Source organism: Anguilla rostrata, chromosome 19, assembly GCF_018555375.3.
Source record: "Anguilla rostrata isolate EN2019 chromosome 19, ASM1855537v3, whole genome shotgun sequence".
NCBI classification, from domain to species: Eukaryota; Metazoa; Chordata; class Actinopteri; order Anguilliformes; family Anguillidae; genus Anguilla; species Anguilla rostrata.
The window spans coordinates 11,368,733-11,385,249 of NC_057951.1; the positions used below are offsets into that span (position 1 = coordinate 11,368,733).

The 16,517-nt window shown below is 47.7% G+C and overlaps 2 protein-coding genes across 2 annotated transcripts in view; one reads left to right on the top strand and one right to left on the bottom strand.

The window, feature by feature from the left end:
- Positions 1–39: 39 nt before the first annotated feature.
- Positions 40–3,062, bottom strand: LOC135245960 (cytoskeleton-associated protein 4-like). The gene is made up of 2 exons (XM_064319364.1): positions 2,615–3,062; positions 40–1,703 (listed from the first exon to the last, which is right to left on the bottom strand). Exons 1-2 carry the CDS (start codon positions 2,906–2,908, stop codon positions 387–389), a joined length of 1,611 nt encoding a protein of 536 aa, XP_064175434.1. The 5' UTR covers positions 2,909–3,062; the 3' UTR covers positions 40–386.
- LOC135245959 (ankyrin repeat and sterile alpha motif domain-containing protein 1B-like) overlaps positions 1,537–16,517 on the top strand; it is a 48,374-nt gene continuing 33,393 nt past the window's right edge. The window contains exons 1-3 of the mRNA XM_064319361.1: positions 1,537–1,662; positions 7,453–7,594; positions 9,139–9,297. The gene's annotated coding sequence lies outside the window, so the exon portion shown is untranslated. The remainder of the gene's footprint in view (positions 1,663–7,452; positions 7,595–9,138; positions 9,298–16,517) is intronic.

Sequence of the window (16,517 nt, forward strand, 5' to 3'; positions counted from 1 at the left end):
GTCTTGGTTCTGCCCCACTTGAATCAGCGAGATTTCCCATTTTTTGCCTGTTGGTTTTTTTTTTTTATTGGTGATTTCACACCAAACATTTGTTTTTCCAACCAGAACAAATCAATTTGCAAACATCAAGGCACATTCTTTAAAAATACAGTATCACAGTTGCAGGTAGGATTTTGGACAAACCCCAGAATGTCATTATGGAACAAAAAAAATGAGTAGTGCTGTCTCAGGGCTCAGATTCACAGATTCACAGAACAGTACAACTTACCCCACCACCAACCTCTCCTTCCCTCTTAACTCCTCTTTACCCCAATGCTAACACCCCCCTTTCTCTTCATCCATACAGTGTAGAGCCCCCCCCCCCCCTAGCTTTGCAAGGGCATTATTTACACATTCCTGCTTGGCACCTTGTACTTTTTAGACATTGCGCTCACTGAGGCGTTGGTCTCTTCCACAGCATTTTGTAGAGAGGCGATGGCGTCCACGTGACCCTTGACCCTGTCGGAGAACGTCAGAAGGCTGTCCACTGAGGTCATGAGCTGTCGCAGGTTTTGCTGGGCCGTTGCGGCCTTCAGAGTGTTCGAAGCCTGGGCCTCTCTTACGGCCTCCCCCACCGCAGCCAGCCTCTGGCTCAGCCCATCCAGCTGCAAGGTCAGGCTAGCATCCCGCAAGGACTGCTCTGCCTGTGTGCTGTTTAAAATGGCCGCCGCGCTCCACAGTTGCCCCACGTCGCTCTGCAGCGCCTCCACCTGGCCGCCCAGAGCGCTGCGGGCTTGCGCCGCCTCCCTGAGCACGGCCTGCACCGCCGCCACTTCCTCCTCGCCCGCCGTCCGCACGCTGTGCAGGTCCCTGGCCAGCAGGGCCAGCGCGTTCTCCTGAGAGTCCGAGCGGGAGAGGAGCGAGTCCAGCCCGGCTGCCTGCGTCGCCGCGGAGACCCGCAGAGCGTCCAGGGCCTCCTCTGCAGCCCCGAGCCGGGCCCCCAGCTCCGCCCCCAGCCTCTCCCCCCGCACCTCCGTCTCCCGGAGCGTCTCCGCTGCGCTCTGGACGCTGCCCTGCGCCTGCTCCAGCCCCGCCCGCAGGCTCAGGGCCTGCTCAGACAGGGCCTGCACGCTGGTCTCCACCGCGGACACGGACTGCTCCAGCTCTCCGGCCACGCTCTGCGCCAGCGCCCTCACCGACTCCGCCTTCCGCGCCACCGACGACACTTTCTGGTTGGTGGTCTGAAGCTCCGCCCCCAGGTCGCTAATCTGGTCTCTCAGGGAATCGGTGCTCATCTCCGCCCTCTGATTGGCTGCGCGGAGCTCGGCCACGGCTGCCGTGACGACCAGTAGCTCCTGCTTGATGGGAGCGGGGTCCATGAGGCCGTCCAGCCGGGCCCTGAGGTCCCCAATCTGGACCTGGGCGTGGCCCTGGGCCTCCGTAACCTGGGCCACGCTGGCGCCGATGGAGCGGGTCAGCTCCCCGAGCCGCTCCTCCAGCCCGCGCTCCCGTGCGGCCGAGTCACGCCCCCGCGTCTCCTCCACCTCCTGCAGCCCGCGGGAGAGCTCCTGCAGGAGCTCCCCTTGCAACTCCCGCAGGTATTCCTCCGCCCGCTGCGCCTCCTCCTCCCCTCTCCGCAGGGCCTGGCTCACGCCGCCCAGCTCCGCCCGCATACTGACCAAGGTGGGTTCAAACCCGTCCACCGCAGTCCTCAGCGAGTCCACCTTTAGGCACAGAGACACAATGGCTGCTCTCACACATTACTGTTAACCCGCTCATAGTACATAATTTAAAACCTATTAATACCCTGATCAAACATAGTAGCATAATGTTTTCAAACAGGTCAGAACTGACGTTTTTATCTAGTCTACTGCGTGAATATAGACTATGTAAGTACTCATTTAAAAAATGTCGCACAGTTGCTACATGCAAGGCTCTTTCATAATTATGGATGCATAAATAAGTATTCTTAATAAAATGTTCCTATATAAAATAATGTTTATGAAAACAAAATGTATTTGCATGTCCGAAAATGTATCTCCAGAACGGTCCAGTTGCATTATAGAATGAATCGCGCAAATTCACTTGAAAGAGGAACTTCAGCTGAGAGAGGAACTGAAAAAATGAATGGTAAAACTTAGCGGTGGTCCTTATACAGTGTAGTAAACTTATGTTTTGAAGGTGCTTCGCTGTATATTTTTCCAAGCAAAAGCAGTTATCGACGTGAAATTACTTTTACAGTACTCTTTTCGAAAACATTAATAGGTTATATTCAGAGGTGCATCCGGTTAAACACTAACAATAAACTTCATTTGTTGGCATAGTTGCCGAAGAACGCAGAACAATATTTCACTCGGCTGTTTAATTGTACAAAATCGTTATTATCCTTTTGAGTCCATATAGGTATGTTAACTGAAAGATAAAGTTGTTTACTGTTTACATGCTCTCCCTCAGTTGTACTTTTGATGAGGAACTGTTCACTCCAAACATCTTATCTGCTTAATTTTACAAACACCTTGGCAATAAGTTCACTATACGATGTCATTCTTGTCATTGTTAGTAAGAAAAAAAAAGGCAGCAAATGCCATTATTAAAGGTTGGCAATGCATTCTGTTCACATCTTGGGATTGCCTACCTGATGAAGAACGCTCTCCAGTCTTGATGCCAGTTCCGCGTTTTTCTGCATGGTCTCCTCTGTCCTGCGGCTTAGCTGACCCATTTCCTCCAGAACTCTCTGGAAATACAGCGCAGCCGAGCCCGCCGCCGCAACCAAGATGATGTAACACAGCACGGCCAGAACCTTGGCCCAATTCCCCGACCCTGAGCCTCTTTCTTCACTTCCTTGGCTCGCCTTCTTCGCCACGTCATCCTGGTTGGAATGCGAGTTATTGTCAATTATGTTGTTCTTATTCCTCTGTTTTGCGGTCATTGTTAGTGTTGGCCAATAACGCACCTCGCCACAGGGGAAATTGATTATCCTACCCGGGGACGGCCCAGTCAATTTCAATATACTGTTACCGTTATTCGGAGTTCAATTGCAGTGAGCTTGCTTGCTTGCGGTCTGTCTTGGGACACGCAGAAGTATGGGGGGCGGGGGGGCTTTCCTTAATTTAAATATGACCTCTGTGGGCTGCCACGGCTCTCTGCTTGCTTCTCTTACCGATATGATGACGGCAACGGCGTTTGATCATGATGTTATATATCGAATATATTTACTTGATATGCTGAACATATAGGGTCAGTTTTAACAGCGCAAACTTACATGACTACTATCCCCATTGCATTCTACGTTAACTGGGACGACTCTGGTTACCATGCTCAAATGTAGTAAGGTGTTGAATAAATAACTTTTGAACTAATTATTAATGCAATGCAACCGTGGTTGCGCTGTTAATAAGCAGAGCCTAAAATTGGCGCGTTCATTCTACCGCATGAACTTCCCATTTTTATATTGTGGGTCTTGTGAACTAACACCCAAAGGATGTAAACGGATAGCATCATTATGTGGTGTCGTTCAGATGTTTCAGATGAGCGCCCTTTAAATTTCTGTTGCTTTATTTTGAGTTGCATAAGAGACTGGGCAGTTCAAATTGAGGTTTTTGGCTTGTAATATTAGGGTATTTCAGGAATTTGAAGTCCTGGCGCAATAGCTGTTAAGTTGTCGCGCTCCGCCTCCTCATACGTGGCAAAGTCTCTGCGTGGGGGGCTTTTCCTCGAAAGCACTACAGTAGTTCCCTTTGACCAATAAACCACCCCGCTCCCCACCCTGCGTTACCGTTGCGCGCACGCTTGGCTATTGCTGGATATTAGGCTACTCATTTGACTGCGATTTTTCCATCAATATGACAAACGGACTTTCCTTTTTGAAGCAGAATTAATGTTTTGTGAGCATAAATCTATATTTTTCTATATTTACCCATATTTTTGCGCATACTTGGTGCTCACTGAAATCTTGAACTATATGTCTGCGTATTGTGTTTTTATATAGGCTATTACGACTCATTCAGCGGTTTTTGCTCTTCAGTTTTTCTTCAGGGTCCTGTATTTGCAGAGAATTGCCTCCTATCCCGCCTGCATTACTTCCAATCCTCCATCAGTTCAGAGTTTAGCGAGTGAACGCGATTTAAATCTGTCCGCACCACCCGGCGTGCATGTTCGTATACGCACAGCATCTCCTCCGCGACCACCTCCAGCACCGCAGCCTAGAGTGCCGCTTTCTCACCAGCAGGAGGTGCACCAAGCTTCTGAAATAAGCTAAGAACAGGGCTGGCTATATATTGATGGTTGCATAATCTTTTCTCTTGTATTTATAGCACAAATGACTCCAATTCATTGACCGCATGTTTTCACTGGTGTCATTTGGGTGGTTGCAAAGACGGTTCCTGAACAGTACTGAGAATGATTGCAATGGGGGGTGACTCTTTAGAGGGATGTCGCAACACATGTATGTGCATGTGCTTCTATCGGTACTGCAATTAAAGCATACCACATATACCATACATATATGAGAGATGGACTTGATGTGAATGGATGTGGACCCGCTCTCTCACCTTTGGCCTCTTGCTTCCAGATTAATTCAGTCACACGCTCATCACAGTCTCCTGCTCTGCTGTCATGCCAGTAGTAGACCGCTGTGGCATTATGGGAAGGGACATTACTGAATCCGCAGAGAGGAGTCAGCGAATGGGTCAGGTTGAGTAAAGCTTTCTCGGGCTAATAGGCCTGCTGCTCGTACAAAGGCACATTATCGGTCATACTCAAAACATTTTGCTTTCTGACAGAAAGGCTAAAGTCACTGGCCTGATAAGTGCACAAGCGGTCATGCTGTCTGGCCCCGTTACCTTTGACAGTCTCCCTACCTGATGCTGAAATTTTTGTGCAGATTTCCGTGATTCATGCTTGTAGTTCCGTAATTGGATTACATAGAAGCCAAACATTCTTTTTCCCTGATAGCTTTAAAACAACACACGGATGCATTGCATTGCACTAATATTTTTATAATTGCATTTACTATTGCTGAAATTTCATCAGAATATTTTTTTTAATTAAAATAAAGATGGATGTTTTATAAATGGGTTTCACTGTTCTGTCTGTGGTTGACTGGCAATACCTGCACGTAGTCTGCAGATTAAAAGACACCCTGTCCTTCTGCGGTCTCTGGGGTTAAAACAGAGAGGCAGCATCCAGTCAGTGACACATCAATAGTGTGCTCCGCGGTAACTGTCTCTACGGAAACCTGAGCTGCAAGGACAGTGTAGGCAGTGACTCGGAGAGGGGTGAGGAATTTTCACTGAAAATGTTTTTTTTTTTCGACCAAAAAAAAAAAAACACTGTTGGAGACATGGAGATAGCTTAATTCTTGTTGCTAGGAGACACAGAATGAATAAAGTGCGAGGCGTGGGATGCCCACACTCTCCATTGACAGATCCCAGTCTAGATTTCGAGAGGCGCGTCAGAGGCCTGCGTGCACACATTGGGGGACAAAGCCAGGAGCCAAAGACGGGTGTCTGCTCTCCTCCTCTTCATCCCTCCATCTCTCTCTCTCTTTCTTCCCCTCTCCCCCGTCTAAATGTGGATTCGGTGCATTTAGTGAAGGTGACCCTACCTTTGGCACAGCGTTTGGCCTTTGTGCTTACGATTGGCAGTGCCCCTGCGTTCTGTCCTGGGCATGGCATGCATACTCTTACACAAGAGCGTGTGTGGGCAGTTTCATTTGCTTATATTCCTGTGCGAGTGCATTGTAATACAGCGAGGGCCTAGCAAGCGTTTGCTTAGAATAGTGTGAATGTATCTGACCATTAGTGTAGGTGTCAGAAATCTGCAAATGATGACGTGAAATAATCTTTAAAAAAAAAAAAAAATCATTTAAGATTTGGTTTTTCAGTGTTGTCCCGTTGCTTATTTCTGGGTGAAAAGAAGGACATGAAAATGGGGGGTGGGGGGAGGGGGGGGCTCAGGTGACCTCCTCTGTAACCACTCAGACAGGTAAGAAAATGTGAGGCCTGGTCGCCAATCTTTAGTGTCGCTCTGAGGACTGCAGGCAAGTGCAGGTGTAGTATTTTCTCTGTAGTATGGACCCATCAGAGATGGCAGTAATTTGGGGATATGGTTCTTTTTTGGAAGGTGTTGAGGTACCCTGCTAGGCTGACTCATGTGATTGCCATGGAGACGGCTCTCTTGACTAACGCAAATAGAAACGCACATACACAGGAAGTGTGATACACGTTGCCGTTTCCATATAGGCTTGTGTATAGGACGCGCTCTATGATGGAATATCTACAGGACAAGAGAATCGCGTCTGTGAATGGCAATCATGATAACTGGAAATGTGAAATTTGAGGAGAAATGTTTATGAAACGTACTCATACAACTCACTATTTATTGCTACTGAGTTGCAGACATATTTAATTCAGTTTGTGTTCTTTACTCAGGATATAGACAGTTTTGCTTCTGTCTCTAGGCATTTAAAGAATTTCACTGGCACTTGAAGGGGGCTGTGTGGAATCAGCGATGAAGTGCTGGGAAATATTTTGCTTGTGGATAGTGAAGAAGAGTCTAATCAGGTCCAGATGTGAGTGAGTGGGTGGGTGGGTGGAGCGGAGCAAATCTCTCTCTCTCTGCTTCTTTCACCTTCAGTCAAAGGGCTCCATGCTAACTTGCTGTTGAGCATAATGGGGTAAGAGAAGAGCAATGATATGTCCAAACAGCAGGAGGAGCTCTTGGGTAACATTCTGTTAGCACTGCAAACAGATCTTAATCTGAAATGCACACAAGCCTTTGAATTGTAGCTGTGGAGCTATTGAGCTGTTACTATTATATCAGATTTGTGTTCTTTTCTTGTGCATTACTGTTGGATCAGCCCATTTCCCTTTTTTATACGATTCTAGTTCGCTCTCTTCTTCCCCTTCTGTTCACTACCTTGCAAACCAAACCAAAGAGATCCTGCTGCTGGCCTTCCACCCAATATTTCTTCCGTTGCTGTTCAGAAATGTGAAAATGATTGCATAACGCCACAGTGAGTCACACTGCGTCCCTTTGCCACACAGCTGGCAGGCATGTTTGCCTCTGCAGCTTAATGTTGTTTGACTGCCTCTCCTGGTTCTGTTTGCATGGCATTGGGGAGCTCATGCACTGCGGGTCTGTTGCTCATGTGATGTGATGGCCAACCGGAGATAAAACAGGAAGGAGGACTCAGGATCCTGAAAGTACAAAAAGAGGTGTAATCCATTTTTTTTTAGCATTGCGGTCTTAATGTCATGCTCACTGTCCTCAGTTGGGTAGTTTCATGCTAGCCCCCCTACCCTCCCCCAAGACAATAGCACCCATGTGATTATAATATCTATAATCACGTCCCAGCCAAGCGAACCCGTGCGGTTGTGTCGCATAATTAACCGTTATACCGTGAATGATTTCCCCAGAGTCAATTAAACGGTTGTAATTAAAGCCCTTTATTAATTTATTCCGCTTTCACAGATGAAGCAGGCTGCTTCACGCTCTCCTTCACGCCGGCTGACGGAGCCCCGGACGCTGAGGGGCGGCGGTTAGCGCCTCTCCCGCCCGAAGCATCTGTGAGTGACCATCAGGGGTGGACCAGGAGCCCGGCGAGGGGGCACAGGTGAGAACGAAATTACACCGCCGGTCACTCTGTGGACCTGTCTACACTGTCCACGAAATACTACGAAATCTGTGTCTGTTCTTAGACTCGCTACTGTGAAAATTAATCTGCTCTAATTTATACAGTGCAACCCACTTGTGAGGACGAGGAATGCATTATGTACTCCATGCTACATGCATGGATCCAAATTTGTTTTAGAGCAAACTAGGTCTTATTTCCTTCCATTCCTACACAGTTTGCCTGTCATTTTTGAGTATGTAAAGTAATTATAGTATTATTATAATAGTACGTGTTCTTCGGTGTAGACCAGCGCGTGTGGCGGTTAGCACGCAGGTGTGTCACGAGGACTGTTTCTGGTCCTCACGCCAGCTTCTGGCCTTAATTACATAACCGGCCCTAACATGTACACCATCTGACATTTAGCTACGTTTCGTGACAAGCACATGACTGGCAGCCAAAGACTGTTCTTGTGGTCCTATTTGAAATATTTTGATCAAATCTACGAGCGAACCAGTGTTGGCGTGTACAGTATAGCCAATTAGCTCGATTAGGCAGGGTAATCGGTGGAAACAACAACAACAAAAAAAATCTGCGTAAAAACACCGGCCCTCCTGGACCGGAACTGCCCACCCCTGAGCTGGCGTCTGATCCACAGGCAGTAATTCATCATGCTGAGATGATTTATGTGAAAACAGTTCAAATCCCAGCAGGAGGCTTATGCTCACTCTGCCACAAAGACAGGCAAGAGTGTGATTGATAAAGAGTTTCTTCGCCTCTCACCTGGTGTAGGAAGTAGATTTAGGTGCCCCCCCTTCCCCCCTTTCCCCGAGCCCCCTCCAACCCTCCTCCCCAACCCTCATTTCCCCCTTTCTTTCTTTCCCTCTTTTCCTCCTCTTCTCTAATGGATTACACACGGGGGAAATCAGTGCCATAAACGAACGCACCTGCGTGTTCTCACTTGCACACTTTCATCTTAATCTCCTCGAAAATAAAAAACAAACAGACATGGCGACCCAACGGCGTGCAGGCACGGGGAGCGTGGGGTGCCCCCGGCGTGCGGGGGTCAGGTGCTCCCATGACGGTGAGGAGCGCGTTCTCCTGACACAGTTTGGGCGCACACAGATCCTTAGAAGGCAAGGTGGATGTAAATCATTTAAAACAGGGGTGCACAACTTTGCTCCTGGACGAGGCCAGTATGCCTGCTGGTTTTCAAGTTTTTTTGTTACGTTTGAACTCTTATTTAGTTCTTTTTTTGCTGTGAATTTTTTTTGCTGTATTTCCTATGGTTCTGTTGAACTATTCGCTACAGGTTGAGTCACAAGTGTTTGCATTACATTTACACACAAATAGGAGTTAGAAACGAGAGCAGCAATTTTCTATGCGAATGAACGTATCTTTCCAGATCATCTTTTCATGGGCGTTCGGTGATGTACTTTTCTCATCGTTCTTTCCATTGTCAGAATGAGGGCTGGCATACTGTGCCAGCTCTCACCCGGTGACCATGGCGACCACCTGCATCTCTCAATGTGTTTTATACTCCGCAGTTTCTGGCCGTGCTTCCCACATGACCAGTACAGAGCCAGAGCTTGGTATCCATGGGAACAACCCCAAAGGCCTGAGTCCAAACTGCTGGCCCACAACCACCCCCCCCCCCCCCCCCAAATTCCATCCTCCGCAACACTGAGGAAGTATTCTGCCCACAGGTGAGTCAGCACATGCACCTGCATGGACACACGCATCCACAGAAACACACACACACACACACACGCACACTCACACACACACACGCACATATGCTCTAAACTGTTCGGTCCTTCATTCTGAGGTTGGACAGCGCTGAACGTTTGTGGCTTTGAAGTTCTCAGGAACGCATTCTGTCTCGTTTTACACGGTTGTACATCAGGGCTGGTTCTCTTGTCTCTTGCGTTTGTGATTGAAGCTGCCTTCTCTAAACAGAATCCTGCCTAGCCCTATACTGGGCTGCTGAGTGTGTGCGGCTTTTGCTCTCAAGTTTGACTCTTCGCCACGAGTGCAATCAGCTTTCCAGGGTTTCATCTTATAAATTCATAATTCCAGATTAAAGGCTGTTTATTTTTGTTTTCGCTTAAAATAACTGCCAGATTTAAAGTCACAAGGAATGGAATGGAAACGCAATGAATCTGAGTAAATGTTGTTGCGGGGAAAAGTGTTCCAAAAGACAACATTTAAAGTTAATTGTACAACAAGACAATGACCTGGATTAGCCAGAATGGTTTTATTTAATCCCAGGAGGTCACCGGGAGAAATTTGTGGGACAGCGTTTCGATGGAGGGGAGGGCCTAGGTGGAAAATAGACTATTGGTTATCGGTGTTGGTTTGGGAAGTCCCAGCGGAGGATGGAGTGGGAGTGCAGTAGGTGTATGAATGAGGGGGAAAACTTTTTTTTTTTTTTTTTTCCCCCTAAGATTTCAAATTGCTTTCAGACAGCGTAGCGGCTAAACTGTAAATTCGGCAGAATCCTGGAGCTCCAGGAGACTTGGCGCTCGCGGCGCTAATGAGCGCGGCGTTAGCGGAGCCGCTCCCTCGCACCTGCAGCAGGGCTGCGAGGCTTTGCTCTAATGAGGTGTAAATTGATGTAAAATCCGCTAATTATTCCAGCGCCGGGGGAACGGTGATGCGCGGCGGGGCGGGGCGGGGCGGAGCAAATTGCTCTGCGCCCTCCCGGCACACGGGGCGGAGGGAACTGCGACCGTGTCGGCGCGGCTGGCTTACCGCGAATCGGCGGAAACGCGGCCGTCGTCCTGAACAACGAGGGCGCCGGTGGTTTTATCCTGAAGGGGTTGTGATGTTTGTGTTTGGTATAAATCAGTGAGTGGTACAACAGGAGATCAGACAGCAAAAGACAGGAGATTTGTCGCAGAGAAAAGCTGAATTCTCACCTAACCCATCCCCCCTCTGTGTGACTTGTGTATGTATTTTTTGGAAACCCCTTGAAATTGGTACTGTAGGTGTTTCTGGGCCCCTGAATGAGGCGGTTTGTCACAGTTCCATGACAGAGCCCCAGACTTTGTGATGGAAGCTTCCAGAAATGTCAGTTGCTGCCAGGACTGTATTGTGACTGGGGCTGAGGAATTTGGCTGTTGGGGGCATTGGTTTGCTGTGGGACAGGAGCTGTTGCAAAATTCCAATCCCTCACCACCCTCTGAGCTTTCTATTCATGTAGAGGAATACTTATGGTGTACTGTTTTGTGTGTGTGTGTGTGTGTGTGTGTGTGTGCGCCTGCGTGCATGTGCCTGTGTGTGTGTGTGTGTGTGTGTGCCTGTGTGTTTGTGTGTGTTTGTGTGTCTGCGTGTATGTGTGTGTGCCTGTGTGTGCCTGTGTGTGTGTGAGTGTGTGTTTGCGTGTGTGTGTGTGCCTGTGTGTGAGTGTGTTTGCGTGTGTGTGTGCCTGTGTGAGTGTGTGTTTGCGTGTGTGTGTGTGCCTGTGTGAGTGTGGTGTTTGCGTGTGTGTGTGTGTGCCTGTGTGTGTTTGTGTGTCTGCGTGTATGTGTGTGTGTCCAGTCATTGTACTCCACCACTCTGACGCAATGGTCCTGCTGACATTATAGCGCACTGCGTAGACCAGCAGGTTTCACAGGAACAGACTGAACACATGCTCACACAGTTTAATTAGCGTGACTCCAAGACTTCAGCTTTCCTTCAGGAAAACACAGAGCGCCCTTACATAAGTCTGTGTGCTTACGCAATCGACTGCGTCTCTTTAAACTTCCCCCTTTTCATTGGTAGCCTCAGTTCGGCTATGACACATCCTGGCCTTAGAGCAGATCTCTCTGGCAGAGCAGACCTACATGTGATGGGATTTTTCTTTTTTACATTAACTAAACCATCCATCCGCCTCCTGTTTTTCACGACAGTAAGAGGTACTGAACCATGTCTCTTCCTCTCAGGAACAGGGCATTGTGGAAGGAGTCAATAACCCTTTTCACACATGCAACCATTCACAGAAAATGTTGCGAACTTTACCATTTAGGGGTCACGTATGAATGAGAGCCACGAGTTGGCATTATGGGAAAAGTAGTTCTGGAAATTTGGGAGAAGCAATCATAGTGGAATCTGTCATATTATTTCAATATTCTACCAGTAAAATTCAGAAGTTCGTTTAGTCTAGTTATAAATTGTGGAGAGCAGCAGCATTTGGCAAACACAGAGAAATTGCCACGTTCAGATTGCTTCAGTGGTTCTCACTGAGAAACAGTAGACTTGGCCATGTGGAGACGACAGCTGGCCCCTCCACTTCCTCCGTGTCACTTCCTGCCCCCCCTCCCCCCTCACAAGTTGGTACTGAGAGAGTGGGCGGCAGTGAGATCCCGTTTGGCGCGACTGCACGGATGGGCTGTGGGACGGTGGCGGTGACGCGGATAGATGACTCCGCTATGCCCCCCCCCCCCACAAACCCCGCCCTCTTCTAGCTCCACCCCTCCCGAAAAGACAGTCGAGTTTTTATCTTCGCAGAGAGCAGAGAGAGATGGGGGGGGGGGGGGGGGTTTGTGTGTTCCCAGAGAACAGTGTGCATGTTTTTGTTCACTAAACTCTGCCCCTGGCCTCCCACACATCTGACTGAGCCGGATGTGAGTGCAAATCTGTGATTGGTCCATTGCCCATCCATCACACAGCCGAAGCCTATTGTTGCTGCTGCTCTCTCAGGGACGTCTGCCCAGGGTGCGTCTCAGCTGGATAAAAAGAGAGGGGGTGGGGGGGGGTCAGGGGGTTACGTTTGTTGCTTGTACCTGCGGGACGGCGATGTGGACACACGCTGAACGCCCAAACTCCTCCGGCGGGATTTCGTGCCCGGGCGGCTCAGGCCGCCTCCCCCGCCTCTGTCCTCCCTGCCTGTCGGCTTTGGAAGGACCACTGTGGCGTTGCCGTGGCAACTGCCTGTACAAACGCAAAGAACTCATGGTTGCATTCTAAATGGGTTCCATTTTCAGATGGATAAATCAGGCAATGCCTCCATTCCTGACTGGGGAGGGGGTGAGTGGGAGAAGAGAGAGAGAGAAAAAAAAAGAGGGATAAGAGAGGAGAGAGAGGTTTCTGGCAGACCATAAAAGGCCTTAATACGCAGTCCCGATTTATTTTCTCCAGCTCTATCACGCTTTCCTGAGCAACGTTGGATCAACGTTGCCCTAACGTTCAGAGTGACATCCTTCCCTCTCCTCGGCAAGTTCTTATTGGCTGGCGGTATGGAGATGGGGGGTGTTGCCAATGGGTTCTGTACTATTTATGGACAGATGTATTTCGGTAAACAGGATTGATGCAGGATTGTATAACTGTGAAAGAGGCTGCTGTTTGGGAGTACACTGGATTCTTGCAACAGCAGAAATGGCTTCAGTCGCCAGAGATGACTGCATGAATGTGTAACATGGAGTACAGCATTCTCCAGCAAGTGCACTATGATCGAATGAACTTCAGCCGTATAAAAAACCCTGCAATGTCATCATTTCATATGACAAACTGAGCCCGGGCTTGTGTGACATCATCACTTCAAACTCCACTAAGACTAACAAAGCAGAACGTCTGCCATCATAATCAGAAAGATTCTTAGATTTGTACTCGTTGTAATACTTGTCATATTGATTAGATTACTCTGCCTTGGCAAACACTTTTGATTTCAAGAGAAATAGGAATGTTTCAGGGTTGCCAACTTTGATCAGCTGACTGGAGTGAGTTTTATTGTGTACGTGGGAGTGGATGGGGCGGTGGGGGGTGGGGGACGATTGGGATCACAGACCTGGGGGTGTGTTGGTAGCGATGTTTTTGAACTAATCTCTCTTTGCCTTGCGGGCTGATGCATAATTTGTTTAATCGGGGAATGGCTTTGTTTTTCGTTGCACCCTTTTTTTATTCGGGATGAGTTCTGGAAGCGTTGGAGCGTGAGACGCAGCCTGAAAGCGTGCGTCTCCCGCCAAAGGCATTGGCAACCCTGACGTTTCTAACGGGAGGCATGCGTACTGGCACAAACACACACACATACCTGCACTGCCCCCTCCCCCCAAAACCTCTCTACAGCTGGCTGCGCAGGGCGGTCTCCAACGGCAACGTCGGCAGGTAGCTGAAGAGGAGCCGGTTATCAGGAAGCAGGTAGTTACATGGGTATGATGGATGGTGTTTTTCAGGACTGTGCTCCTAACTACGCTTCTTATTTCATAAATATGTTGCACGAGATTGCATCCGAGGAGTCCCACGAGTGCTTAGAAGTGGAACAGACAAATTAAACTGGTACAGCCCCCGTCCTCAGGCTCTACCCTCCCGCCTGCCCTGCATAGAACAGTCCAGTTCAGGCTTCCTTTCAAAGTGCTACCGCTACCTTGGGGTATGTGCCCAGAGCTGGAAAGTTAGCAAAACTACTGCAGGTTTTTTTTTTTTTTTTTTTTTGAGTGAGCAACAAAGTGGAGACTGCGGGGGATTAATTTTTTATCTGAGAGATTTCAGAGATATTCAGCACAACCCTCCTACGTTCCCTCATCACTGTGATGATGTTATGCACTGTAATGATGTTACACAAAAATTATGCCAATAATGGGATGAATCCCTAAAATGCAAGTGGTTCCACAGCATTTGTCGAGCTCATAGAGGGGAAGTCGAAGACTGGCACATGTGTTAAATTCATACGTTTTGGCATTGATCAGATGCTCTTATCCAGAACTACTTACGCAGATTTAACATGCAATACATACAAACCCGTTTGGAGCCACTGGAATTTCCCTCGGCTCCAAATTATGCCTCTTATTTATCCAAACAGCAGCAACCTTGATTAAATGTTCTTTTTTGGGAGTCCATTGGGGGTCCGCGGCGTGCAGTGAGAGAATCTGCTTCCGAGGCAAATTTTTTTCAGAGCGGTTCATAATTGCGTTATGCATTTGAGTGAATGAGTCCTTGGGAGCTTTAAGGATTTGAGCTGATTGCCGCGTGCGGCAGCAGACCCGGTCTGACTTGGCGGTAATTGTCTGTAATGGCCTTCTGAGAGCGGGGGCCTGAGCCGGGCGGCCGAGCGGAGAGAGAGAGCGCCCGCCAGCCGAACGGCCTGGAGAGCCGCTGTGGGGGTTATGGCGGGGGTCAGGGGTCGTCATAGGGGTCAGGGGTCATTGCGCTCCAGCCCACAGCCCGCCCCCGTGAGACGTCATTCGCAAGCTGATGATGCTTTGGTGCTCTGAATGATGCTTTGAACTGGAACTCATTCACTGTGTGCAGTGTGGAGGATGTTAACCTCCATTCACCACAGTCACCCACTGACAGAGAAGCCTCCGGTTTTTTTGGGGTGCGGTTTAGGCAGGGGTTTGATTGGCACAGGAGCATCGCTGGCGGGTGGGATCATCGGCTTGAGTAGGATGGGGTTGGGGTTGCCTTGGTAATACTGAGGTCTCTCATTCAGAAAGCAGTCTTGGTTCCAGGCTGGGCCTTTACCCGTGAAGGCAGTCTCTAAGCGCCATTACCACTAAAGTGACTAGTGTATGCTAAGAATAGAACAGGAGAAATCCTCAAATGCACTCATTCAGACAGTAAAGCACATCTATTTAATATTTATACTGCCGTTAGAAAGTGAGACGCCCGGTCTGACTGAATCTGATGTCTGGAGTGTGATTGTCTCTCATATTCTGTAGGTTTTTTGATATCTCACGCTGTGCTGCAGCAGGAGATCATATCCGCTCTATTTCTGTTCCCGGGCTGGAGAAGAAGCGAGCGACGCACGGCCGCAAATAAACGAGCGCGGAAAGCAGGGGAAAAGGAGGGAGGAGAAAGAGAGGAGCGGAGATATTCACGCTTTAAGGCCTCAAATATATTTTTTAGCATTTGTACTATGGAATTCACAGTCTTGACTTAGGTTTTCCACAATTTTAAATCAGTAATCACATGTTTTCAACAGTTCCTATGGCTTCAATTACGTTTTAGGGCTCAACTTAGGGTTAGGGTTATGAAAACGATAAGTCTGAGGGTCGAGGCAAGTTCACGGCTGTGTTCAGCAGGTTAAAGAAAGGTTGGGACATTGGTTCTTTTTTGATTTTGGACTATCCAAAAATTTTGTATATACTAGTATAGGTACCTATGACCATAAAAGGATATGGAATATATACATATTTTTTCAGGGAAACCATTTTTTTTAAGGCCTCAAATATATTTTTTAGCATTTGTACTATGGAATTCACAGTCTTGACTTAGGTTTTCCACAATTTTAAATCAGTAATCACATGTTTTCAACAGTTCCTATGGCTTCAATTACGTTTTAGGGCTCAACTTAGGGTTAGGGTTATGAAAACGATAAGTCTGAGGGTCGAGGCAAGTTCACGGCTGTGTTCAGCAGGTTAAAGAAAGGTTGGGACATTGGTTCTTTTTTGATTTTGGACAATCCAAAAATTTTGTATATACTGTATAGGTACCATGACCATAAAAGGATATGGAATATATACATATTTTTCAGGGAAACCATTTTTTTTTTTAAGGCCTCAAATATATTTTTAGCATTTGTACTATGGAATTCACAGTCTTGACTTAGTTATTCCACAATTTTAAATCAGTAATCACATGTTTTCAACAGTTCCTATGGCTTCAATTACGTTTTAGGGCTCAACTTAGGGTTAGGGTTATGAAAACGATAAGTCTGAGGGTCGAGGCAAGTTCACGGCTGTGTTCAGCAGGTTAAAGAAAGGTTGGGACATTGGTTTTTTTTGGTTTTGGACAATCCAAAAATTTTGTATAGACTAGTAAAGGTACCTATGACCATGAAAGGATATGGAATATATACATATTATTTCAGGGAAACCATTTTTTTTTTAAGGCCTCAAATATGTTTTTTAGCATTTGTACTATAATTCACAGTCTTGACTTAGGTTTTTCCACAATTTTAAATCAGTAATCACATGTTTTCAACAGTTCCTATGGCTTCAATTAC